The 27,412-nt window shown below is 34.5% G+C and overlaps 2 protein-coding genes across 2 annotated transcripts in view; both read left to right on the top strand.

The window, feature by feature from the left end:
* The first annotated feature begins 6,117 nt into the window (after nucleotides 1-6,117).
* LOC142344483 (WD40 repeat-containing protein SMU1-like) lies at nucleotides 6,118-8,289 on the top strand. Its single transcript, XM_075396146.1, has 2 exons — nucleotides 6,118-6,203; nucleotides 6,291-8,289. Exon 2 carries the CDS (start codon nucleotides 6,298-6,300, stop codon nucleotides 7,828-7,830), a length of 1,533 nt encoding a protein of 510 aa, XP_075252261.1. The 5' UTR covers nucleotides 6,118-6,203; nucleotides 6,291-6,297; the 3' UTR covers nucleotides 7,831-8,289.
* A 307-nt stretch (nucleotides 8,290-8,596) lies between these two features.
* Nucleotides 8,597-27,412, top strand: part of LOC142344484 (chromobox protein homolog 3-like) — a 21,664-nt gene continuing 2,848 nt past the window's right edge. The window contains exons 1-2 of the mRNA XM_075396147.1: nucleotides 8,597-8,913; nucleotides 24,309-24,476. Coding sequence (XP_075252262.1) covers nucleotides 8,752-8,913; nucleotides 24,309-24,476 — 330 coding nt within the window. The 5' untranslated portion in view covers nucleotides 8,597-8,751. The remainder of the gene's footprint in view (nucleotides 8,914-24,308; nucleotides 24,477-27,412) is intronic.

The following is a 27,412-nucleotide window of genomic DNA, read 5'->3' on the forward strand; positions in this document are numbered from 1 at the left end:
TTGACTTTTCGTCCTCAAAAAAGGTAATCAGGTAGCGGCCGGCGAGCATTAAGTGCTCTTAGAGCCTTTCAGCTCTGTTTAAGCTCAAACTGTTTTGGAGACTTATACTTATGGTGTGAAGGGTGGTTCTTAGAGGTTAAAGACACCCTCACTGTTGACCCCCCCTCTATTGACCCCACCCCCCCCCGCGCTGTTCCCCCCCCCCAACACCCCACTGTTGCCCCCACCTCATCAGCTCTCGGTGCATCCCCACTCCCTTTCTAGCTACTGACGAACAACCGCTCGCTATAAACACGCAAATTTATACTAATTTGGACAATTTTTTTCTAGCTTTATGAAAACGTTTGACATTTTCTATTTTTTTAGCCCTATGTGCCAAGGAACGTCCTCTGGGCTATTATAATAGGTGACTGCATTGTTTCTAGTGGTAATGGAATGGTTTCAACTTTTTAACATCGCGAATTTTTGCATGTTTTGACTAATTGTGCAATTTTTTTTTTACAAATTTGACTTTTTTTCCTTATTTAGGTCATTCAAGACTCAGGGACCAGAAACCTTCTAAGGGGTTTGATAATAAGTTACTTTCAAATTTTTATTGGCCATGGAATAATTTTTAAACTTGTTAATTTTAAACTTTATGTCACAAATTTTAGCAATTTTTTGACAAAACTTTTTTCCAATTTTTTTTTGAAAAATTTGGTCGTTATTTAGATTTTTTTCAGCCTCAAGAGCCAAGAAAATTCCTCTAGGGTTTGAAAATAGGTTACAGTGTAATTTTTAGATGTAATGGATTGGCCTGCAAGATTTTAACGTCAGGAGTTTTATCTTTTTTTGACAACTTTTGCCGTTTTTCCTCTTTTTAACATTTGTAGTCATTCAGGTTTTTTGGGACTCAAGGGTCACAAAACCTCCATTAGGGTTTGATTATAGTTTGCGGGAATTTTTTGGTCTTGGAATGATTTTCAATCTTTTATTATCACAAGATTTAGCAAATTTTTTAATGAAACTTGCAATTTTTTAAGTTTTTCGAATTTTTTTTTGTCATTTTTTAGGTTTTTCTAGCCTCAAGAGCCACGGAATTTCCTCTAGGTTTGATAATATATTACTGCAGAGTTTATAGATGTAATGGAATATTTGTCAAGATGTCAATATCACGAATTTAAGCACTTTTTTAAAATATTCGTGATTTTTTTATGTTTTTGAATTTTTCCGGCACCAGGGTCCCTGGGACCTTCTCCAAGATTTGATAATAAGCTTCTGGATACTTTTTAGAGTTATTGGAATGGTGTTCATTGTTTTTTATGACTCCAGTTCTGGTAATTTTTGGATGAAATTTTCAAGTTTTCGGATAATTTTTATTTTGTTCCAAATGTATGGATCTTATGAGCCAGTGAAACTATTTCAGGCTTGAAACTGGATATATTCTCGAGACATAGAAGGGGTTCTAAAGATATTAATATCATGAATTTTTGCCAGAGTTTTACGACCATTTCTGGCCAACGAAACTTTTTAAGTCGTGGCTATGGGTTCCTTTCGAGACAAAAAATGATTTTGAACTTTTTTTTTAAATTTCGCCTGTTTCAGCTTTTTTTCTATGTGATTCATTTAATAACGAGGCTAGACAACAAGAAGTTGCAGAGTCATCATGAAAAATATTTCGATCTCTTTCTCTGTGTCGGTTGGGGTTTCTTTACTTCTCTTTACCGTTCACATTTTATCTCTCTATCTCTCTCTCTTTTTGTTGATGCCGCTCTTCAGCTGCTGTTATGTGGCGTAATGTCATCATCTCTGATTCTCATTAACTATGAGTTATAGTAAAAAAAACTTGTATAAACGTTTTTATAAATGACTGAACAGGCACTTTTTTGGAAATTTTTGTTAATTGCTCGCAAAAGCAGTTTGCAGCAAATATATTAATATTAATACGCTTCGTATACCTCTGACTCCGATGTTACTCTTTATAGCCACCATTATAATTGAGGTTTATCTGTGTTTTATAGAGTCGGTTAGTCTGAGAGAATTAGGAAAGCCTACTTCGCGCGCAGAAATAAATAGCCGTAACTCTTCATACCTTGAGGCTGTAAAAAGAGCCCACCTTGGGTCTGCCTTACAATAATAGACTACTACAATATTAGGCTACAATAATGCTTATTGTAGCCTAATATGGAATGAAACTATTCGTAACAATTAATATATACCACTATAAAGATGATAACATTCGATCAGATTGATTTCTTTTATATCTGATTATATTTGTACTAGACTCGTCGGCAGCTACCGTAATGTTTTTAATAGCCGCACAGCGATAGCTGGTGCTATTATTGGCCTTCTCTTGGTTTTTTTTTATTTCGTCGTTATGATTTTTTTTACGACCATATGACGTTACAGCCACTTTTTGTTCATTCGTTCATGCAATTTCAACTGAATTGCATGTGTGACGTCATTTTTCGCTCTTAGTGGAGCGAGTTTTTTTGTTCATGCACGTGATTAAATTTTTGGTCACACTTGACTTACCTCACTCTCAAAAATGATTTCCTCAGTTTGAAATTGACTTTTATTTACTTTAATTCAAAGAGATAAGGTCAAATGGGTGTGTGTTACTCTAAATGAAGGATATTTGAGATCAGCTAATAGAGGCAGCAATAACTTATACAGGTTTTTGATCAAAATATAACAGATCAGCCTTCAATGAAAGGACGAATTTTTTGGTCTGTCTTTTTACTGTTTTTTTAGACTGCCGATCTACGAATCTATTGCGGCTATTTTCTGGCAATCTGCCAGGTATGTTTCTCATTTGTTCACAGTCTTCAGATTTAATTATTGAACTTGAGGTGGTACTTCATAAAATTAAAATGGCAATAAGGGTGCAAGTTCTGTCGACAGCAATTGTCAAAACTTTGCAAGCGACATCAATTAGAAGTACTCGAGCCATTAATTTGCTCTGAGATATTCGAAGGTGCTCTTTTGTGTTGACTTTATTTGAAATACAATGAATTTTAATTTTTGATTGCCCTTAACCCTTAACGAAGTTCGAAGCAATTATTGCAGTCGTGTCTTTTTAATGCCAAAATTGTGCATCATGAAAGCATTGGTTTTTTAACCTTTGTTTGCTTGACTTCTTTTTCGGTGGTCCTATTTAGTCTATCATTCAGAGCTTAAGCAGCTGAATTCAACTGCCGAAAAATTATTGCTTTAAATAAAATCAAGAACGCGTCAAAAGTTTGTTTCTCTAAATTTCAACGAGCTGTTGCACAAGGATCAAGCGTTGGCCGTCTCTATTTTTAGAGCAATTTGTCAAACACTTTTTTTTACTGTGTGTTGTAGTTTGAACGGTTTACGGTTCTCGTCCTATGATTTTTTGTTTTTGATCATGGAAACTCTAGTTTTCGATCTATTCAATTTTTGGTAACAGTGTTTGGTGCAAAGTTACGTTATTTGTTGTTCTAGTGATTCTATTTTTCGTTGACGGGTTGCTTTTCAGGTTTTTTTTTATTCAATTTGTTTGGTTATTTTTGATAACTTTGAGATTTGGAAGAGATCTGATTGCTTTTAGTCTTTTTTGTCCTGTTTTATAATTTTTATCATAATTCCACGTCTGACTATACCAGTTTTCAAATATTTTTACGAACGATTATGCAATTGCTGAGAGTTCATAAATGATTTTTAAAAATTGACAATTTTCCTGAGAGTTAATGTAGCTATACACGTTTCATACCCTGCGTGGTGCGCCTATTTACTTTACAAACTGACGTAACAAATGGACACTTAACGTAGCGATACTAATTTGATTACTCATTTGGAGAGTAAGTAGACCAGTTTGAGTAGTCTGCTAGCTTCCTCTGAAGTTTTTAATCACCGATATCTGATGGGGTTATTGGTCTCATAGAGGTTTTCATTACAATCTGTATGCAGAATAACATAACGATTCTGTTCAAGCAAGTTACAAAAAAAATAAAGTTTGCTGTCTTGTCCTGCACTAAATTGGTGAAATGACATTTTAACCAATGACAATTTACCCAGTGACCTTTAATCTCATCTTTCAATAAATCGATTACAGTTTATCCATTGCTATTATAAGGATGTTTTAAGATATGGACAGTATAATTCAATATTCGGTTGTGATAGTTTCATATCAAGTCCCACGCGCCGCCGAGATATGGCCATTCTGCTAAAATTCGCGCTGCTAATTTTAAGATAGGGTAAAACAAAGTTGCTATTGGGTAAAATGGCAGATTGGGTATAATGGCATTTGGAAAAATGGCAGATTGAGTATTATGGCAGTGGGTATAATGGCCATGAGAAAAATGGTAGATTGAGTATAATTGCATTGGGAAAAACAGCAGATTGGGTATATTGGCATTGAGTATAGTGGCATTGGGTATAATAGCTTTGGGTAGAATGGCAGATTGGGTATTATGTCGTTGTTTAAAATGAAGTTGGGTAAATTGTCCTATGTCTATAGAATCCTTATCGGCTTAGAAAAGATGGACCATATCATTAAAAATTTTTACATTGGGGTTTTAAGATTGTTAATCGATCTCAAATGGAATTTGTGGCAATTACATTAGTCCTACTGGTATTTACATGCAATTCTTTGTACTACTGGCCTTAAGTGTGATTTTTACAATCCAAGAATTGGATTGTATTGGGGCTCTGTCGTTTTTTTGTAAGATGTTATCACACATTTTTCAATGACTTTGATCTTTCAAAACCAGATAAACACGTTAGGCCTCAGTGGGCATTAAGCTTCATTAGAGGCCCAAAGCTGGTTTTAGTAGTCCTTTAAGTGCTTAGTGTTGCAGTTGCTGTGAATTACTTAACTCTAGGTTAAAAGATCATGTTTAGGAGTTTTTGAGCCCAAAATGGTGCAATTTTTTTAAACGTTTTCCCATCATTTTTCGAGTTGTTTGTTTGAGTAGTCTTGAATTGACGTTTGTCAAAAGTTGGAAAAGGTCTTTTGCAAGATATTCTTTTTATGGACATTTTATAAGCTATATGTTTTGGTACTGCAAGCATAAACACGAAAAATAATACTAATTTTTGCATTTTAAGTGTTTAAATTTTTTTTTTCGTTTTTTTTTAGTCTCCAGGGCCATCAAACCTTCTTTCAGGTTTCATAATAGGTTATTGCATAGTTTTCAGTGGCAATGGTTTTCAACATTTTAAAATAACGTTTTTTACTAATATCTTGATAAAGCTTGCATTTTTTCAAGTTCTTACAGCGTCAGAGGCCAGAAAACCTCCTCTAGGGCCTGTAATGGTTTACAGCATTTGTTTTTTAATTGGCAATAGAATTGGCAATTTTGTACCCTTTCATATCATGATTTTTTGATATTTTTCGATAAAATTGACAATAAAATTGGCAAGTTTTTTGAAAGTTTTTCTGTTGTTCAGTTTTTTTCCTCAGCGAACAGGTTGCGACCTGTAGTTTTTGATCGCATATTAGTGCATAGTTGCCAGGAGCAATGGATTGATTTTCAGCATTTTTGTAGCAAAATTTTTGTAATTTTTTGATAAAATTTGAAATTGTGAAATTTTCTCAAAATTAGTGTAATGTTCCTATTATATCGATCTTTGAGGCAATGAAACTTTTTAAGGCTTGCAATTAGGTTACCGAATAGCCTATGGAAAAAATAAAATGGTTCTGAGGAAATCATATCACAAGTTTTAGCAAATTTTTTAATCAAAATTTGCCATTGTTTTCAAATTTTTTGAAATTTTTTTGATATTAAGTTTATCGATCTTCAAGGGCCAATGAAGTCAATCGACTTGTTGTCCTCAGAAACGCGATAAACAGTTGAAGCCTGGGAGGACTTTATGGCTTACGAAGTATGCGATTCACCGATTTTTTAAGAGGCAAAAAATTCATGGTGTGCAGAGCTTACATCCGCCTCCCTCCCTCAAAAATCCAAACCCGCCACAATTCTCCCTTCCACCTCCCATAACCCCTCAAGCTCGAACCCTCACTTGCAAAAAGTACACACGCGGCTCAGACCACCTCCCCTCCACTTTTTCAGTTTAAGCTAGCCTCCCTAAGCCGTAGCTAGTTAATGAGGAAGCCCGCCGCTCGATAGTCGTTTCAGAGTAATTCGGTTGGCTTTAGTCTGTTATGTTTAAGATTGTTTGAGTGGTTTGAGTGAGCGCGGGCACGGCTACAGAAGATTAGGACATTTTGATTACAACGCATCTGGCGATTTATAATGGTATGTGTGAATTGTGTGCACATTTTGACGAGGATCCCATTCTATAATTAATTGTTGAAGTCATTTTATGAGATGTTTTCTTTATAGAGTAGTGATGTCTTTGGAAATCGAATCTTCCGATGTTGTTCGTCTTATTGAACAGTTTCTAAAAGAGAACAACCTGAAGCGAACTTTACAAGTCTTGCAAGAAGAAAGTACCATCTCTCTAAATACAGTTGATAATCTTGAAAAATTCACAACTGATATCATATCAGGCCACTGGGACATAGTCTTGGAAGCTATTCAACCGCTAAAGTTACCCGATAAAACTTTGATCGAATTGTATGAACAAATTGTGCTTGAATTGATAGAGTTGCGAGAATTAGGAGCTGCAAGGACGCTTCTAAGACAAACGGAACCTATGAAGCTTATGAAACAGCAGTTCCCGGACCGGTTTGTGAATTTGGAAAATCTGCTAACTCGGTCTTATTTTGACCCTCGAGAAGTTTATACTGGAGGTAGTTCGAAGGAGAAACGAAGACAAGCTATAGCTGAGGCCTTGTCCAATGAAGTGACTGTTGTACCGTCATCAAGATTACTTGCCCTACTGACCCAGGCCCTCAAATGGCAGCAGTATCAAGGATTACTACCTCCTGGAACTGTTATTGACGTGTTCCGAGGCAAGGCTGCCGTCAAAGAGCTGGAGGAGGAAAAGTACCCAACTCAAATGTCCAAGTTGATCAAGTTCGGCCAGGCATCTCATGTGGAATGTTGTACATTCTCACCTGATGGTCAATATTTGGTAACCGGAAGTGTTGATGGCTTCATTGAAGTGTGGAATTTTCAGACTGGAAAAATAAGAAAAGATTTGAAATATCAAGCTGCCGAGAATTTTATGCTAATGGACGATGCAGTATTGTGCCTGGCCTTTAGCACAGATTCTGAAATGCTTGCCAGTGGTTCTCAAGATGGGAAGATTAAAGTGTGGAAAATTCAAACTGGACAATGCTTGCGTCGATTTGAGAAAGCGCACAGCAAAGGTGTGACTTCTGTGACATTCTCTAAAGACTCAAGTCAGTTATTGACCGGGTCATTTGACCAGTTGATAAGAATTCAAGGTCTGAAATCGGGCAAAATCCTGAAAGAGTTCAAAGGACATTCATCGTTCGTGAATTGCGCAATATTTTCAGCTGACGGCCATTATATTCTTAGTGCTTCTTCGGACGGTTCTGTCAAGATTTGGAGTGTCAAAACAAATGAATGCATCAATACTTTCAAATCAATCGGAGGAGGAGATATTCCAGTCAACAGTGTCCATCTGCTGGCTAAAAATGCAGACCATTTTGTAGTGTGCAATAAGTCTAGTACTTTGGTAATCATGAACATCCAAGGCCACGTTGTGAGAAGTTTTACCTCAGGAAAGCGAGAGGGAGGAGATTTCTGTTGTTGTACCGTATCGCCTCGGGGGGAATGGGTGTACTGTATTGCTGATGACAAAGTGCTCTATTGCTTCAGTACTACAACAGGAAAACTAGAAAGAACTTTGACTGTGCACGAGAAAGATGTGATTGGTATTTCACACCATCCGCACAATAATCTTATTTCAACCTTCGCCGAAGACGGTTTGCTCAAGCTGTGGAAACCGTAAAACAGGAAAAGAAAGCATTTAACACAAAATTGATACAAACTCGTTTCTCCGAGAAGCATCACAAACCCTTTGAACAAAGTTGCACCCCACGCATTAATAAAAAAGTAGGGTTGAAGTTACCGAGATCGTTTAACTCATTATTCAAGATGAAACTTCGAGATTTTTAATGAATTATTCGAGATTTTTAATTTGACATAATAAAAGTTGGATTGATCAGAAATTGGCCATAGTAAAAATGCAGGATTGACATATGAGGATTCAGTGTTGATTAACTATGATCCGTGAAAATAGATTTTAGATAAATAGAAAGTATAATTATGAAAAATAAGCGGGGTTTGTGGATTGAAGCAAGGCAGTTATTTCATATGAATTATTAAAACTACCATTTGATAATATATGACAAATAGTTCTTTTTAAATAATTTCTCTGTTTTTGTCGAATTGATTGTACTGTTCTCAATTTTTTCTCTATGGAATTTATATACAGTAAGGTAATGGTTTTTCTGTTTATCTGCAGTTTATGTTTTAGCGATTGTTTCCACAGCCATTTTGTCTCAATTCTCGCTGTTTGAGCAAACATCAAAAAAGTAAGCAGCGCTTTGTCAATTTTTTTCATTGAACTTGCAAAATAGCTGCTGGTTGTTTTGAACAATTGATGTCACACATCTTATCACGCTGTTAAGCATTCGATGTTAGTAACGGAAGCAGGAAGATAAATTTTAGCTAAAACAGTAAAATACGAAACCATTCAAGTTAGTCAATTTGCTAAATTAACTTGGAGACTCAATTATTTCCAGATTGATTTGACTCATTTATTGAGGCCTTTGTTATTTTGTTGCTGACCTGAAGACATTCTGAAGATTGTCTTCACACCACTGAACTTGTGGAGTTCGCTCACGTTTGTTTCTATTATTTGCTAATTATGTCATCACCAAAAAAGACCGAAACCAACTCGCCTAAGAAGAAGTCTGTTGCGACCGAACTTGAGGAGCTTAATAATAATAATAATCACGCTCACTCGGAAGAGGTCAACGGGAAAAACATTGAAGATGATGACGACGAAATGGCTGAAGATGAATATGAGGTAGGCGAACGCAGTTTACAGAACCTTAAAAGCCGCTTGAACTCAAGATTTTTGTTTTTATGAAGAAAAATTTTTAAATTGTTTTGGACCACACGACGCCCTTCATTCCCACCCCCCACCCCACATCACTTTTGGACTCTGATGTGGAGACGTAAATTTAACCTGTAAAGTGCAATTTTGTGTCATTTGATACCCCCTTCACATTTATGCCCCCTTCCAGGAATATTATGTGCGTGCAAAACATTCCAATCAAAATTATAATGATTATGTATGGTTTAGTATCAGAAAATAGTTGCGGCGATCAGAAAATTCAGAAGCACATGTTTTTCTTGTAAGTCACTGATTTCCGGATGTCATGAAACTGGTTGACGTCGCGGATTATTGTTGAAACTAACTGTGTGAACTTGTATCCAAAACAAACGGATGTATTTTTTGATGTATGATTTCTGACATTCAAATAAAAGTAGTATGTCATCTTTGTCTTTTGCTACCGAGAAGGTGGTGCTGTAATTTCTCGGTTTCAATTTTACCGAGATTTTTTGTTAGCATGTCAGCTGCTTGTTTGTCTGTAGGAATATACTCTAACTTCAGTATACCTCTCTGGCACATATCTCTAAGATACTGTATTTTGATTGCAAAATGCTTAGTTTTACTATGGTGAGAAATTTGCTTACTTCATGCAATACAGGCTTAATTATCAAGAAACAAATTAGGCCGGCTTGGTACAGGAAGGTTGAGTTCAGCTAAAATACCCTTCAAGTATCACATTTCTTGAGCAGCTGAAACACATGCGTAAACTTCAGCCTCCGCTGAACATGTATCAATACTGTTTTGGATTTTACTTGCCCAACTAATTGAGCCAGAATTTGTGCACATTTATAAAAGAACCCCGATGTTCCCAGCCCAGTCAGAGTCGCTATAACCAGCCAAATTGTCAACCACTGATGTCCCTTTCCTGAAAGATAGATTTAGATGTTTTGTACCTTTTAAATATCTTAGTACATGTTAAGCAGCAATCTATTGCTCCATTTGTGGCATTTCAAGGAAAGAACAAAGCATGCGCCGCCTGTGAAAGATCTGGTCGTGTTGATAGTGCAAAATAGTTAAGGCTCCCAACAAAACTCCGATAAGTTGTATTGTCAATATCAGGTTTATCAATGTGCAAACTTGGTGAATTTTTGTTTTTCTGCAAGAGGTGTCGATACACTTTTGCAGTCGCTCATTCCATATTTTATCAGGAGGTTATCAAATGATTTTTCGTGACTAATTTCAACTATCCCATCGGAGAACTCAAATTTCATTCTCAAAAACCATTTGAGATCAGAACATTCACTGATAATGAATTTTTTGACATCTTTCCCTCAAACCATTGATAAAAATCAGTTTCCGGACAATAGAAAATAATATCATCTACCCAAACGCAAATCATTGCCAAAATGCTTTTCCGTTTTTTGATGAATAAAAAAAAGATCATTTATGCATGTTTCAAAGCCTATGGTTTCCAAATGTTCTTTAAAAGTATGGAACCAATTTCTTCCTAACTGTTTCAAACCGTAAATGCTGTTGTTCAAATTACAAACTAATGGATTACCATCTGGGTCAAGTCTTACAAAACCCTCAGTTGAAAAATGTATACATTTTCTTCAGTTGGTACATTCAAGTACGCTGTCTTGATGTCCATTTCGTTGTGAAGACCACCTAAATTTGCCACTATTTGAAGTATGATACGTATGGTACTCAGTCTAGTAGTTGGTGAGTATGTGTCTTCGTAGTCAATACCTTGTTGTTGACTATAACCTTTTGCCACAAAACGTGCTTTGTGTTTAGTGACATTACCATCACTACCATATTTTTTAGCAAAATTCCATTTGCTCCCAATTGCTTTTACAATTTCTGGAAGAGGAACTAACTCCCAAACGTGGTTTTCAACTAACGAATTATATTCTTGCTGCATTGCGTATCGCCTGTTTTCATTTGTCAGGGCTTCTTGAGTGTTTCAAGGCAGTTCAGCTTATCATTACAAGATTTCTTCCACTTCTGCAGAGAACTCAAACTAATTAGTATTCCGGTTAAGTCGAGCAGATCTACGAAGAGGTGATAAATAACTGTCTACTGTCTCCTCGTTCAGGATTGCAATGGGTTCATTGCAAAAATCTGTCTCATTAACATAACCAAAGTTAATATTTGCTACTGAGGGATCTTCCGAAGAATGTTGAATGTGATCGTTTTAAGCTTTGCAAAATATCACATCCTGAATATTCATACTGAGTTTTTTTTTAAACCTTGTAGCTCGCTTGCTCGTTTGAAATTCATATAATAAACCTTTTGCTGTTATTTGAAAATCCAACAAAAACTCCGGAGCACGATGATCAAGTTTCCCCGAAACTGTTTTGAATGTAGCTAAAGGCCTTACAGCCAAAAACCTCTACAAAAGAAACGTTTGGTTTGGATCCATACATTTTTTGTAAGGTGTTTCTCCAATTGCCGAGTGAAAACAGTAGTTTTTGGTGTAAAAAGCGTTGTTCATTGCATAGGTCCAGTGTTCTTTTCCCAATCCTGCGTTATCCAACAGACATCTTGTCATGCCGGTAGTAGTCCACCATTTTCTCTGTATTTTACCTTTTTCTGGCGTATAAGCAGCTGAATTTTCAAGTCTCACCTTATTTTCACAACAGAACCTGGAAAATTGACTAGAGGAAAACTGTCGCGCCGTCACAAGTGTTTGAGGTGTACCTAAATCTGCGCAAAGCTGTTGTAAATACTGGAGGCATTCGTCGCGAGTCTGTCTAAAGTAAACTTTCGAATATCTGGAAAATCTGTCGGTAAATGAAATACAGGTGTTACTGGTCATAAAATTTCAACATGAACAATATCAAGCGCATTGTTGGCTCTGTCAACGCCTTATTTTGGAAGTCGTTTACGTTTTGCGTTGTTTAATTCACAAGTGCCGCAATCCAATTCGCTGCTATCATTTTTGTCACTTGGCATCCCATCAACATGGTTTTGCAGTTTTATCAAATCCTGAAAATTATTCTGACCTAATCTGTCAGTCTCATGATTGATAAACTTAGCACGCCGCTGGAATAGATTGTTCTCTTGCATCAATGGAAAAACAGTGCCATCTCTTGTTGTTATCTGATCGTTTTCTCTAAATTCCACTTTATTACCAGATTTTTTTAATTTACTGAAATTAAATTCCTCCGGGAAACAAAAAAAATCGGGAACAAAAAGAGAAGAGCTTCTGACCACGTTATTTTTGCTCTCGTTCCATTATCCTCACACGCATAAAATTCAGCCCTACCTTTTCCTTGGATTTCGGATTCTGAATTGTTTGCACAGCCAACAAAACAAATCCCGAAGAATTTTCATCTAATGTAGCGAACATTTCGCGATCTTTGAACATGTAATTTTTATATCCTGAATCAATTATTATATCACTTATTCGTAGCTAAAGCATTGTTATCACTACTTGCAAAAAAAGCAAAGTTTTTTTTCATAAGTTGAGTTCATTTCCCGAAGTAAATTAGCTGTTTCAATGTTACTGGTACCATTTTTAAGTTAACAACATTTGCTGCAGTCATGGTTGTTGATTTTGCAAAAAGAACAGTACTTTTTGTTTTGGTTTGCGGCAATCGTTTGCTAGGTGATCTAAAATACCACAATGATGACATTTCTTGTTTCTTTTGTTAGAATCTTTTGACCAACAAAACGCTTGCTTACGACCCATTTTACCACAGAAATTACATTTCAATTTTGGGTTTTGTCTATTATTGCCGAAGAACGTACACTCCAGACACTCAACATTGCTACGTTGTGTTTTATCATATTCAAAATTTACTAAATCTCATACTATCCAGATTTTGTTCATCCTTACTGAATTTGCAAATTGTTTCAAAATTACCAAAATCTTTTGTGAGAACTGTCAAAATAGTAGAAATAAGCATGGGCTCACTGACTTGTTCATCAACTTCTCTTAAATTACTTTGCAACTCTTCAAACCGTGTGATATAATCAAAAACACTTTCATTTGCTATTATTTTCAATTTAGTCAATTTTTCATTCAATTGCTGGAGGCGAGGCCGTTCACAACTTTCATATCTATCACACATTACACATTACGGCCCAAGCCTTTGGACAATCTTCTTTGTAAGGTCTCAAAAACATTGCAGAACGTTTTTCAAGTAATTGTATGATCTCACACCAAACACGCATCTTTAACTCATCGTATTTTTCCGGAGCTTATTTCTAAGTTTGGCTTCCTCGGAAGCATTAGGTTTCAATTTTTTTTAAGCTCAGTTTCATCACATTGCCCTTTTAAAACTCCTAAAAGTTTCATTTGTAACATCTTTGCTTCAAATTGATCCTGAAAATAAGCAAAGCCTGTATCGCACTGTGTAAAACTTGCAATGTTATGTTAATGTTTCAAATGACTATTGCAGTAGTTAGAACATGTTATGAAAAACGAGTTTCTTGTGCATATTATACCTCGGAATCAAGAATCAGAAAATTTGAACTTATTTGAGTGACTGGTATTTTCTATCTCTTAAGAATTCCCTTAAATTGTGTGCGTTTTAGCCGGAAAAGGCAAACACCACTTTCATTATGAAATTTTTTGCTGTATCAAAAAACTGTTAGATGACTGCAAAATCTGTCAATATTCTATTACATGAATACTCAGATTTTTTCTGTATCAGGGATGAATAGTTGGCAATATTCCGACAATTGTTTGTTCATATTGAAAAAGTTGTCAACATGAGAAAATAAAATATTAATCTCCCCAGCTTCAGCATACAATATGTTCCGTGAATACAAGAAATACTGTGGATATGCTGTCGACGTGATATCAGCTCCGCATTGTCTGTGATAGAATATCTTCTGTGTTTCTAATTATTTTCAGTTAACAAAATCTATCACAGAAAATTTTGGACATGTATCTTTAAACCAATGATTATCTTCGATACCTTCAATTTGCAGTTGGAATTTCGACTTTCAATACTTTGAAAACTGCAGAATACAATGTTGCTGTTTTTTAGATTAAAAAAATCGAGCATGAAAAAGATAAGAAATGCGCGTTACTTTTTCCCTTTTTTGATGATTAATCGTAGGGATTTTAATTTCCTGGGCCCGTAACCTATCAAGGTTATGTGACGGTAGGGCCCAGGATTCTAATGTGCGTATAGAACATTTCAATCAAAATTATAATGGTTATGTATGTTATTGTACTAGAATATAATTGAGGCGATCAGAAAGTTCAGAAGCAGATGTTTTTCTTGTAAGTTACGGATTTCTTGATGTCATGAAACTGGTTGACTATTCGCGGATCATTGTTGAAACTGTGTGAACTCGTATCGAAAACAAACGGATGTGTTTTTTGATGTATGACTTCTGACATTCGACTAAAATTAGGCTAAAAACACTTATGCCCCCCCCAGCCGCCAATTTTATTTTTTTCTCACAGACAAAATGGCCCTCTGTTTTTAAGGCAGCCACGACTAAGGTCTCTCGTCACTTGTTTGAGAGCAATTTGTAGCAAGTTAGGCGATTCTCTTTGATGTATTTAATTTGATTGGTGTCATTTTAGTTGTTTGTTTTTCTTTGCCGGAAGCGAAGAATCGATTAAATCTGCCCAGTTTAGTTCAACCAAATTGCTCACACATAGCCCAAAGTTGAAATCTGCAAGATTGTTCGTTCTTCAAATATGTCAATCTCAACTGCGTTTCGGTTACTGTTTTTGCTACAGGTATCCTTCCTAAAGAATATTTTGAATAGGAGGCAATGTTCAGGAATTTGTTTCTAGTCAACTCTGGTTGGATCGGAAATGACTTCCTTGAAAGCCTTGTGACCTGTCAGCAATGGGGCACTACCGACATTTCGTCGATTCAATAAAAGGACTAAATATTAATCTCAGATGTGTCAAAATGATATTTTTGAAATTTACTGATTTCATGCTTATTTGACTATAATACAATCGTATCTATTAGCTGAAAAGGCCTCAGAAAAAACGCTTAATTTTCTCATGCAAACTAGATATTTACATCTACGTTTTTATGCTTTTTGACTGATTGATTTGACTTGGGTGGCTTTTTGCGCTTACTCACAGAGATAATTTGGAGCGTCTATTGATGAAGTTTGCTATAAATAGGCAAATCAAGCGAAATATTGCTCTGTAGTTTTACTAATACGGCTCGTTAGAGTTTTTGCGTGACAAAAAACAAAAAATGATATCAAGACCTTGCTGCGGATGTTTCAATCAGGGAGGAAAGTGTAATAAAAGTTTATCTGTGTTTGTTTATGTGTTTGTTTATCTGTGTTGTTTATCTGAGCTTTCTTCTGAGAAATAGTGGTTTAAGGTGTATTGTAAGCATTTAATTTGGGGATCTCGGCGTTTGGAGTCTGTAGTGTAGTTGCTGATGAAAACATTTATTTTGCATTTTTTTGTTCAGGTTGCTGTAAAATATTTTTGTCGTTGTCTTGCTTTGTGCTTTGGAGCAACATGATATTGCAGTTTTCAAGTTCTTCTTTGTAGTTTGCTAAGTCATATCCAAATACTCATCTGAAATTTTATGGTACCTTGAAGCTCGATAAACTTGAGAAATGACAAAAATTTCCAATAAATTGCGTAAAACTCAGTACGATTTTGTTATTGAAGTTTTCATAAGCAATGCAGATACCTCGAAGAGGTTTTAGGTAACGTGGTCCTGAATTCCACAACATCTATATGACTGTTACTGTGCAGGCCAAATTGTGAAAAAAAAAAACGGAATATACGATAAATGCTCTTAATGAGTTCAATAACTCAAAATCTCATTTCACCTGTTCATGTCGAGTGCAAACCTACTAAAGCTAACTCTATTGCCATGTGAAGACGTGGCTCTAAACTTTTTTTATTTTCGAAAGCTCTATCCTGAGTCAAGAAATTTGGAAACACACTTGTTACGGCGTCTAACTGTTGGTTGGTTCCAAAAGTCGGTTTTGTTCCACTGATTTGTTTAGTGGAAAGTTGATTATGATTGTCGTCAAACTGCCTTTTTCTTCAAAAACTTCGCCATAATCTACATTTTGTGTTTTATCTGAAAACTCTTCCAACTAAAAGTCGCAACAACTCTGAAACTACCAGTTAGAGTGATGTTATAAATCTTTCCTGTCGAGTGTAAAACTGCTGAAGTATTTGACTGGTGAAAAGTGCGTTTCGCTATATCACTTCAAATTGCTGGGCACGGTTTAATTTGGTCGTTGTACTTTGATTGGCCGAATTTTTATTGCAAGCTAAAAATCACGAGATGGTGAGCTTTGTCGTATCTGGTTGAAATAGCCTGACTATCAAGTTTAACTGGTGGCACGATTGATTCCAGCACGAAATTTTTTGTATCTGCCGTCAAATCTGTATCCGCCGGTTACGGATAAAAAAACCGGATTCTGCCCAAATGGACTATCTTCACGATTTTTTTGTAATATTTTGGCTGGTTGGCTAAAATGCCTTGCACTATAACTATAACGCTGAAATACACTCACCCAATACAGAATTGCTACCGGGGTGAAATAGTTGATTTTTGATAGGTAAACTAGGTTTCCTGGGCGAAAACCTGTGTTTCGACGGTCAGAACAAAAACATTTGCGAGATGTTGCTCGTCCATAATCTTTCTTTTTAAGTGTCAAATTGTCTTTTGTTGGGTAAAGTTGGTTGGTAAATTGCCTAAGCAATGTTTTGAAAGCAATCAATGTTTTGAAACCAATGTTTTGAAAACCAATCAATGTTTTGAAACCAACCAAAATGTTAACTTCTTGTAAACTGTTCTGTGGAACCTAGTTTACTTTGAAGAAAACTGACCCGAGAAACAATGTTTTGTTTCTTTTTTCAACTGTTTTGTTTCAGTGCACAGCAGCTCAGGTTGACTAGCTTTAATTTCATAAATTTACGCTGTGATTTGATTAGAAACTTACCAAATCAAGTTCTCGAAAACCAAATTTACTTAATGGTAAGTTAACAGATCACAGGATGCACAGGATTACTTATTAATAGCCGCCCTCATCTTCTCAGCCGGCTATTATAGCGCTCCTTTTTACAATTCAAAGAATTTGAATTGTATTGGGGCGCTGTCTTTTTACGACTCGAAGAGGAGTAATGGAGAAGTCCTTTTTTAAATCAATTTTATTGGAGTGAATTTTGAAGCGCGAAATGAAACTCGTGAAAAAATTTGGAGCGATTTTGTTGCTGAACAAAACGAAGAGCGGAGCGAAAAGAGAGTGGTTTTTTAATAGCCGCCCTCATCTTCTCAGCCGGCTATTATAGCGCTCCTATTTTTTTACAATTCAAAGAATTTGAATTGTATTGGTGTGCTGTGTTTTTTTTAAGATGTGTTCACACATTTTTCAATGACTTTGATCTTTCAAAACGGGATAACCAGATAAAGCCCAGCGGGCTTTAAGTTTCATTAGGGGCCCAAAGTGGGCTCTTGGTAGTCCTACAAGTGCTTATAGTGGTGCAACTGCTGGGATGGCCTTAATTTAAGGTTAAAAGGTCATTGTTAGGAGTTTTTGGGCTCAAAATGGTGCAATTTTTCATAATTTTTGTTTGAATAGTCTTAGGTTTAAATTTTTCAAAGTTGATGAAGGTTTTTTGCGCGACAAAATTGCTTGTTATGACCATTTTTTTTTTTGAGCTATATGTTTTGGTACTACAAACACAAACACGCAAAATGATACTAATTTTTGCAATTTTTTTTCAGGTTTTTTGAAAATTTTTGTCATATTTTGAGATTTTTTAGCCCTAGGTGTCAAGAAATCTCATCTAAGGTTTGATAACGGGTTTGATGATAGATTATTGCTTAGTTTCTAGTGGTAATGGAATAGTTATCAACTTTTTGCCATCATGAATTTTATCATTTTTTGACAAAACTTGCAATTTTTTCATATTTTTTGACGTTTATTGTCATTGTTTGTTTGAGTTCCAAGGGCAATAAAACCTCATCAGTCTAAAGTTACTGGAAAATTTTCACAATAAAGTTACTGGAAAATTTTTACTTGACATGGAATAGGTTTCAACTTTTGAATATCACATATTTTAGCGATTTTTTTTTACAAAAAATCGCTTTTTCAGGTTTTTGAAAATTTTCGTTATTTTTCAGTTTTTCCACCGTCAGGGACCAGGCAGTCTTTTTTGAGGTTTGTTAATAGGGCACTGCATAGTTTCTAGTAACAAGGGAATGGTTTTTAACTTTTTAATGTCTCGAATTTTAGCCTTTTTCGATAAAATCTGCAATTTTTTTTAATGGTTTTGTCAGTTTTTAATATTCGTCCATTCTGAAGTGTGAGAAAACATATTCCACGTTCTAAAAAAGTTACTGCATGGTTTTTAGTTTCAATAGATTTGTTTTCAACATTTTAACATTTCGACTGTTAGAAGTTTTTTGATAGAATTTGCAATTTTTTCACGTTTTTTTTTCAAACTGTTTGTTTTTTTTTCTTGCCTCAGTAGCGAGGTAACTTCATCCAGGTTTCGATAGTATGTGTTTAAATAGTTGCTAGGGGGCAATTGAATGGCTTTCAACATTTTAATAGAAAAATTTTTTTTACTTTTTGAAGTTTTAATTTTTAAAAAATAATGTCTATCGACCTTTGAGCCAATGAGTTTTTTTAAAGTTTGGAATTGGGTTAGTGGATATCCTCTAGAGACATAGAAATGATTCTGAAGATATTTATATCACAATTTTTAGCATCATTTCCTTATAATTTGCAATTGATTTTTTTTTTTTAAGTTTTTCACTTTCGAGTTAATCGATCTTCAAGGGCCAATGAAGATTTTTCAGGTCTGGCTGATATAATACTGGATCGATTTCAGAAAAAAAATTGGTTTTTAGCATGTTTGTGAAAAAAGTATTTTTAAAGGGAAAAAATTTTGTCTTAGGTTTAAAAGCTTCAACAGTTTTAGCAATGAGTATATTTTTGTTTAGGTTTGATTCTCTTAGTTTCTCAATTTTATGATGATTTTGTTTGTGTTCTGGCTGGCATTGTTCAATTGATCTGCTGGTCAGGTTGAGCACGTCTGAGTTTTTCATTCAATTCTTTGAATTGTATTTCAGGACATGTCCTATGTTTTTTTACTTCGTCGAATAAAAAATGTTTCGCTTTACCTCATTTTGCCGCTTTTTCAACATTTTGCGTGCTATCTCTAGGCTATATTCTCTCTTCTCTCATTTTGCTAAAAGTGATTTTGAACATCAGTTGCTCAGCAAAGCAATTCAAAATGAACAGAGTCAGTATAAAAAATTGAAGTCAGAAGTAGAAACGGGATAAACCCATAAAGCCTAATTTTAGATGCCCGCTATTTGAACGTCGTTCCTATAAGTCTTAGTTACCATCTCTAATGCTTAATGGTATTGACAGTAGCCCCTGTAGCCTCTTTCTAAGAAACAGAAGTACGTTATGTTCAACTACGAAATGCCATCAAAATAAATCGGACTTAAAAAATGTTTTTGTACAAAAATCTTTTTTTTTCAATATCTTCTATTCTTTCAATCCCAATCATGCTTATTGGAATCAACGGCAGCTATTTTCCGGCAATCTGCTGGGTATGTTGTTCATATCGCTGTTTCCTAGAGAGCGAGAAATTGAGGTGTGAAAAAAATTCTGTAAGCGAGCGAAATTTTTTGTTCACGTGCGGCATTTTAAAGCAGTTTCTCAATTTTTTTCTAAGAGGTTTGGTTATGATTTGCTTTTAATTTTAGGCTGGGTTTGGTAGTGGTTTGAAGGTTTCTGATAATCTATATGATTTTTATGCTAATTCGTATGTTTTTCATGTATTTTGCTGATTTTTGGGCTAATTTTTACGATTTTTTTTTGAAGATACCCCTATTACTTGAGCAATTTTTAGTTAACACGTGGATACAGTTTTGTGGATATGAAACAGTTTTTTGTTGAGAAATATGTCGGAAAATTGGAACTAATTTTCTTAATTTTTCGCAGTTTTTCGGTTTTTCTGTTTTTAGACAAGTTTCTTAACCTATTATGTTTTGCCTATTATTTTGCAAGGATCTGGGTACCCTATTGGCTGAAAACAATTTTCGTTTAGATATATGTGCTTTTGTAATATTAAAAAATTAACTTTTTCCAGTTTTTTGTTCAAAGTTGTTTGTAAGAGCTTACTTTTTCATGATTTGGCTTCAATTATTTTTAAAAACTCTCTTAAGTGATTTTAGTAGTTACTAGTTGTATTGATGAAGTAATTGTAGCGGAGATAGTTTTTTGTGGTAGCAATTTATGACAGAATTTGATCAGATTTTAATCATATTTTAATGGATTTGATTTTTTTTGACTTTTTTGTTTTATGGTTTTATTCAAGATAAGCGTAAATTATTGGAGGCACGTTTTGTCTGATGAGCAGTTGGATGGCATTTAAGTGGATTTCCACTTCGAGTCGTTTCCGGAATTCTTCCGGCTATGTTTTTTTTTAAGATCTGTTCACACATTTTCATGATTTTTGAAGTCAAATTGGTGTAGTGATTTTGGTCACGCCGAAACAGGAAGTGGAGCGAAAAAGCGAGTGGTTTTGCGGCGTGAAATTTTTTTGCTCTAAATTTAAAGTAGAGTGAGAAAACGGTGTTTGAACAAAAATTTGCTTTCCCGCTAGTGGTTTTTTGTTTACATGCGGCCATTTCACTTTGATTTTTACTGTTTTTTCGATTTTTCGGATTGGTTTTTTTCTAAATGGTTTTTCCAATCTATTCATAGTCCGTTCTTAGCCTAGTTTTCTGTTTAGTCGATGAAAATTCTTTGAATTGTGTGTCAGGACTTGTTCTGCTATGTTTTTTATAGCGCTCCTAATTTTTTTTTACTTCGTCGAGCTTTTTTTCCCTTTACCCATTTTGCAGCTTTTTCGATATTTTGCGTGAAATCTTTTTGACTTCTCTAGGCTAGTTTCACTCTTCTGTCATTCTGCTCAAGGTCCTTTTAAACAGCAGCTGCTCAGCAAAGCAATTCAAAATGAACAGAGTCAGTATAAAAAATTGAAGTCAGAAATAGAAACGGGATAAACCCATAAAGCCCATTTTTAGATGCTCGGTACTTGAACTTTGTTCTCAAAAGTTTTAATTACTATCTATAATGCTTATTGGTATTGATACTAGACCCTGTAGCCTCTCACTGAAAGACAGGGGTATGTTCAATTACGAAATGACAGCAAAATAAATCCCACTTTAAAAGGTTTTTATACCAAAATCAATTTTGTTGATATTTTCTTTTCTTTCAATCCCAATAGAGATATGGGAATCAACGGCGGCTATTTTCCGGCAATCTGCCGGGTATGTTAATATACTTCTAGAGGTTAAAAACTTGTATATCCGTTAAAGACAAATACTAGTACAGGAAGGTGAGCTTCGATACCCATTGATTGACTAAACAAATTTAAAGACCGGTCATGATGACTGACTTATCCACAAATACTAAATCGTTATATCCTATATATTTATCCTATTATGAAATAAGATTAAAGTTCAAGACTTCGACTAGATGAATGGCTTGGCCGCGGCCTGAACAACAGCTAATAAAGAAAGTATATCAGGACAAGTCCACCAGTGAATCTGGAGAACCGGATAAACAAAGTGAAAAGTCCCTAACCGGGCAATCACAAAAGAAATTTGAAAAATTGAATTTGGAAGACGGACACAGATCAAACAGATAACCGTTCTCAAGATTCTATTAAGTAAATATCTACAGAGAATCAAACAATAATATAGAAATTATAAGGAGGCAAAAACTGATACAATATTTTCCCCTTATGAGGGCAAAATTAAATTAAAAAAATTATCTAATTTTGAGAGGAATGCAATCTATGGCAACCAATTTTTGAACATTTGGATGCAAAAAGAAGATGCAGATTTTCACAAAATGGGTAGAATTTTACATAGAGAACACAAACTTGCTCTTATTGGTGCCCAGCTCTCCAAAACCATCATTTGTTGCTCGAGAAACTGAAAACCGCAAATTTCACTGCTGTTAGTATTTTTCTAACGACTTTGAAACCTCTAGTGTTGCTAACTTTGCTTAATTTTGTGAAGTTAATTTAGGGACCCATTAAGCTCAAAAACCGAAAAAAAAACACAAAAAATAATATAGATTCTGCACTTAATGAGATTCCAGATGGTTCCACTCTTATCTTCTAGAATGCGTATAAAAGTATTTAATAGCGCGCTCATTTTTTTCATCAGGCTATTATTGCGCTTCTATTTTTACGACTCGAAGAGGAGTTATTGCGATCCGTTTTTTTTCAAATCGGTGACTTCTCTTTGCACAGTCACAAAGTCAGATGCGGCGCGTGAAAACAAGTGCTAAGGTCAATATGCTGAAGAGAAGTCAAAAGCAGAGAGAAAGAGTGATTTTCATGCTGTATTCTATGAGAGCCATAAGTGTGTCAAAAATTTTCGCTAAGCGAACGATATTTTTTTGATCACGTGCGGCTTTTTCAGAGTGGTTTTTTAGTTTTAACTCTAATTTTTCAGCAAAAAGTGTTTGTTTCATATATTTTGGCTAGTAATAGTATGTTGTGAAATAATTTTTCCAATCTGATGCAAATTTTAGACTTTTAAATTTTATTTTGATAAGATTTCCCCGGTGTAACGTTTTTTTTAGCACTTTTTAGGCTCTTTATTAATTTTTATAAAAGCAATTTGGGTCTTTTTATGGTTTCAGGTTAGTTTTTTGTGTATTTGGGGTTCGTTTGATTCACTTGATATTGATTGTGAGTTGTGTTTGTTAAAGAAAATCGGGTGAATTTAATTAAATTTTGGCTCACTTTAGTCTCTTTTTTTAGAATTGTTGAATATTTCTTCTGATTTTGAGTTTGCTAGCTAATCGACAGGTATTTAATAGGTATTCCTACTAAGAGGTGACAATTTAGTTTTAAGTAGTGCAATTTATGTATTATAATGAATTATAGAAATTTGCAATGTTTCCTTATTTTTTTCGTTCTTTGTTTTCTCTCTTTTTTATTAGGATGTCTCAGACAGGCAGGCCGTGGGTAGATCACTGATCGAGGAGAAAATAATTTTGGAGGGTTGTCTGAATGTAATTGATGGGAAGCAGCGTTTTGTAGACCATTTTTTAAAGAAAATGTTTTGTTGTTTCTTTTTTTTTCTCGGTTTTCTCAATTTGTGTTCTTTATTTGAATAAGAACTATTTTTTGCAAGTGTTTTTTCCAATAGTTTTTTTTGTATCTAAAAAGATGTGGTTTTCCCCATGTTGTTCTGACTGTTTTTAATTTGACTTTGTTCTACAAAAATAACCATAAATGAGAGGCACTTTTTGGTTGATTAGTAAATGGCTGGGGTCTAAGTATCTACTCCGAGTTGGTTCTTCAGTCTTCCAGCTGTTTTTTACTTCATCGAACAAAAATTTGCCTCAACTTGTCGCTTTTTCGACATTTTGTGTGAAGTCTTTTTCTCTGGTGTAGTTTCATTCTTCGCTTTTTCTGCTTAAAGTGCTTTTAAACATCAGTTGCTCAGCAACGCAATCTAAAATGAACAAAATCATTATCAAAAAACGGAATCAAAAATAGAAACGGTATAGACCCGTAAAACCCAATTTTAGATGCCCGCTTCTTGAAGTTTATTCGCAGTTACCATCTTTAATGCTTTTTATTATTGATACTAGCCCCTGTATCCTCTCATTAAGAAACAGGAGTCTGTCGAACAGCAAAATTCAATCAAAATAGCTTGCTTTTTTGAATGTTTTTCATCAATCATTTTTTTTAATAATTGCTCTTGAACAAAGTTCATAGCAATTATTGTAAGCTTGTGTCTTTTTCATGCAAAATTTTTGCTTGGCGGTTTTGACTTTTCGAGTGACTTTTATGCCCTTGACTTTTTGCGTTTCGCGTGATCCAAAATTCTCTCTCAATCACAATTTCAAGCAGCTGTACTCAATTGGCGGCAATTTAACACTAAAAGTCAAATGAAAAGTGCACTGAAACTGGTGCCATGTTTCACTTTAAATCTTAATAGTGGTATATGTTAACCTCTAATGTGGTTATTTGAAGCCCACTATAGAACTTCTTAGTCCCATTGAGGCTACCCCTCCTCCCCCCCCCCCCCCCCCACCGACTGAAGCAGGCGGCAATTGATTAGAGCTCCCACTAGTCGTTCGAGAGCAATTCTTCCGACGTTTAGTGGGTTATGTTTTCATTTTTCTGTTCTTTCATCAATCCTAATCGGTGTTATGGAAATCAATGGCGGCTATTTTCTGACAATGTGCCGGGTATATTTGATTTTGACTGGAGAGAAAAGACTGTCTGTCGTAATATATTTTTATATTTCCTTTATAACAAATAATTTTGGAACTGATCGGCGCGGTTGTAATTAGCCAGCTCACCAAATGATTCCATCTGATGTACATTAATTGTTAAGGTTGAGAAGATTCTGAAGCGTCGAATCAGAGAAGACGGGAAGATAATGTTATATGTGAAGTGGAAGGGATGGGACCCTAAATGGAACACGTGGGAACCAGAGGAGTCATTGGATGAAGTTCAACAGTACGAGGATTTCCTCAAAACATTCGAGGAAAAGCGTTTTTTGGTGAGGCTGCTTTATTATTTTTAACCAGTGCTCATGAGTTGAACTCATCTATAGTCCTAGAACCAAACGATATTTGTTTGCAGTATAATAATAATTTGGTTTCAAGTAGGTTAGAACCATTACTGTATGAACCAAGCTAGAACTCATTTACATCCTAATTGCTAGGTGATCAAAAGATCCATAGGGTCTTTGTTGAGTGATGTCCAAATGCAGTGCTAATGCTACGGTAATTAACTCTATTTATGGTTCTGACCAGACAACCATTTTCAGTTAACCGCGGAATACTCTGTAGCATAACTTTAGATATCAAATAAAAAGCAAATAAGCGGCTGCTGTTTTAGTTGAGCCTAATTCAGAACTTTAAAAAAGGCAAACAGAGAAGTGCTTACAATCATCCACATTTTTGACTTGGAAGAGATAAAACTTTCAAAAATTCATTTTTCTAATTAATTTGTGTATAAATAAAAAAAATCGCTTTAAGCTCAAACCATTAAACGATTTAAATAATACCGCTTTAGAGGGCCGATGAGATCTGCCATTAACAAAACAAGACAAACAACAAAATAAAAAAAGCAAAAATAATCATTTATTACGACCAATACTCAGTGTCGATTTTTTAAAAAAAATATCCGCTTAATTTTTGAAGTGACATATTTTAAGCAGATTTTAAAAAAGGTCGACTCTGAGTCTTGATCGTAATAAATGATTGTTTTCGTTTTTTATTTGGTTGTTTGTCTTGTTTTTTTTAATGGCAGATCTCATCGGCCCTCTAAAGCGGTGTTATTCAAATCGTTTAATGGTTTGTTTAAAGCGATTTTTTTTATTTGTACACAAATTATTTCAGAAAATGAATCTTGAAAAATGAATTACAAGAAACGATAAGTCAAAATGGCATCACATAAAACTTAAATTAAACAAATTAATTTTACTTGACTAAAAAGATACTGGAGCTTTCCTGAATGAGACTTAATGGGAAATAGGGCGAAGCAGTTTTTAATGTCGTGAAACCATCTGCACTTTTTAATTTTTATTTACACCATTAGCTATTGGCTGAAATCATTAAAGAGGTTCATTTTACCTCCATAGGATGTTCGATTAAATATTGCTTAAAATCAGTGTCAAAGCTTTTAAATCATCAAACCAAATGCTTGAAATTCAACAAAAAAATACCTGTATAATTATTGCTGTGTTAAACGCCAGCTCGGCCTGTCTTTGTGTTAAAACGACAAGACTTTAAAAGATTAAACTCAAATATGGGCAAATATTCAAAATACACACAGTTTTTATGAAAGCTCGCTGTATCAAACTGAGAAAACATTTTTTTAAAATTCGTTTTGTAGATAAAATAGCTTTCAAACAGAGAGAAGTCTTGATCTCTCATTTATGAGGCAAAGCTATACGTTGACAGAAGTAAGTTCGGAACCAAGATGAAAGCCATCATTTTTAAAAACAATTACATTCAAAGTCATCAAAAACATTAAGTATCAACGGAGATCCTTGAATAGGTTCGTATATACCTCCATAAGAGGCCATTAAGAGCTGTCATTATCCAGAATATATCATATGACTCCAAATTTAACGACAAGTTTAGGCAAAAATAATAACTAATTTTTGCGAGAAAACGGTGTCGAAAACCTTGTGATCTATTAACTAAGGGCAATGAATTTCAATTACGCTTTCTTTCAGCATCAAGTTTGTGACACATGGGCTGTTCATGTTGTAACAATCTGGCAAGACAAAAAGTTAACATGAAATTGGGCGACTGTCCAAAAAAATTGTAGAAACTCGTAGCAAAGTCGAAAAACCACTTCATCTAACATATGAACTCATTGAAGACTGGATTTTGGTTCACCACAAAGAAGACGGGATCTCTTTGCCGAAGCTACAGGTTTATAGAATTAAGATGAAAAAATGGCAAATATCAAAAAACAACTACAGAACTCAATGTTTTCGAAAAAAAATTTAAGCAAACAGTGTTGAAGCCATAAAAGCCATAAGCTTTTACCTGGCCTCATTTGCTCGTAAATGAGATCTCTCGACATTTGTGCCTCGATTTGAAATCAATTTGGTATATTTATTGATCGTAAACAAAAAAGAAGTAAACTTATTTTACAAAACCATAAAGTTCGAATGTCTTTGTAGTAAAGAGCCGTGATTAGTCCAAATCTAGCCTTGATTTTGCTGCTTGTCCATGAAAACTAACTTATTTTTGCAATTTTTGGCGAAATAGATAATTTGACAAAAATGAATATATCAAAAATAATTGATGATTTTTGGATATATATATATATATATATATATATATATTATATATTTAGATATATATATATATATATATATATATATATATATTTATATGTAGATATATATATATTTATATATATATATATATTATATATATATATATATATATATATATATATATATATAAATATATATATATCTACATATAAATATATATATATATATATATATATATATATATATCTAAATATATATATATGGCAATTTTTCAATTCCGCAAAACTCATGTAGTAAGAAAAAATTAAATTAGCCCTCTCTGGGGATTAAGAAAATGATGCCATCGATTTTCAGGTTTACCCTTCCGGCAAATTTAAAAGTGTGCTAAGGAGGCATAATTGGCGCATATTTGATCAAAAGAAGGCTGAATTTTGAAAAATTTATGCAAAATGTTAGCTAAAAATTTGGAACAATCAGCTCGACAAATTTCCTTCGTCTCCACAGTTCAAACCAATAACACTATCGTTAACAGTTTTATTATTTTTTTTCAGCAATATTGACGAAAAAATGGCAAAAAGACAAATTGTCAACAAAAACAACGGAAATCCGTCAAATAATAAAACCTCAATAACATTTTGGAAAACAAAATTCGAAAAAAATATCTTTTTAATTCTATATTTTACGGTTGATGATGA

The sequence above is a fragment of the Convolutriloba macropyga genome, chromosome 8 (assembly GCF_964194025.1).
Source record: "Convolutriloba macropyga chromosome 8, txConMacr16.3, whole genome shotgun sequence".
NCBI classification, from domain to species: domain Eukaryota; kingdom Metazoa; phylum Xenacoelomorpha; order Acoela; family Convolutidae; genus Convolutriloba; species Convolutriloba macropyga.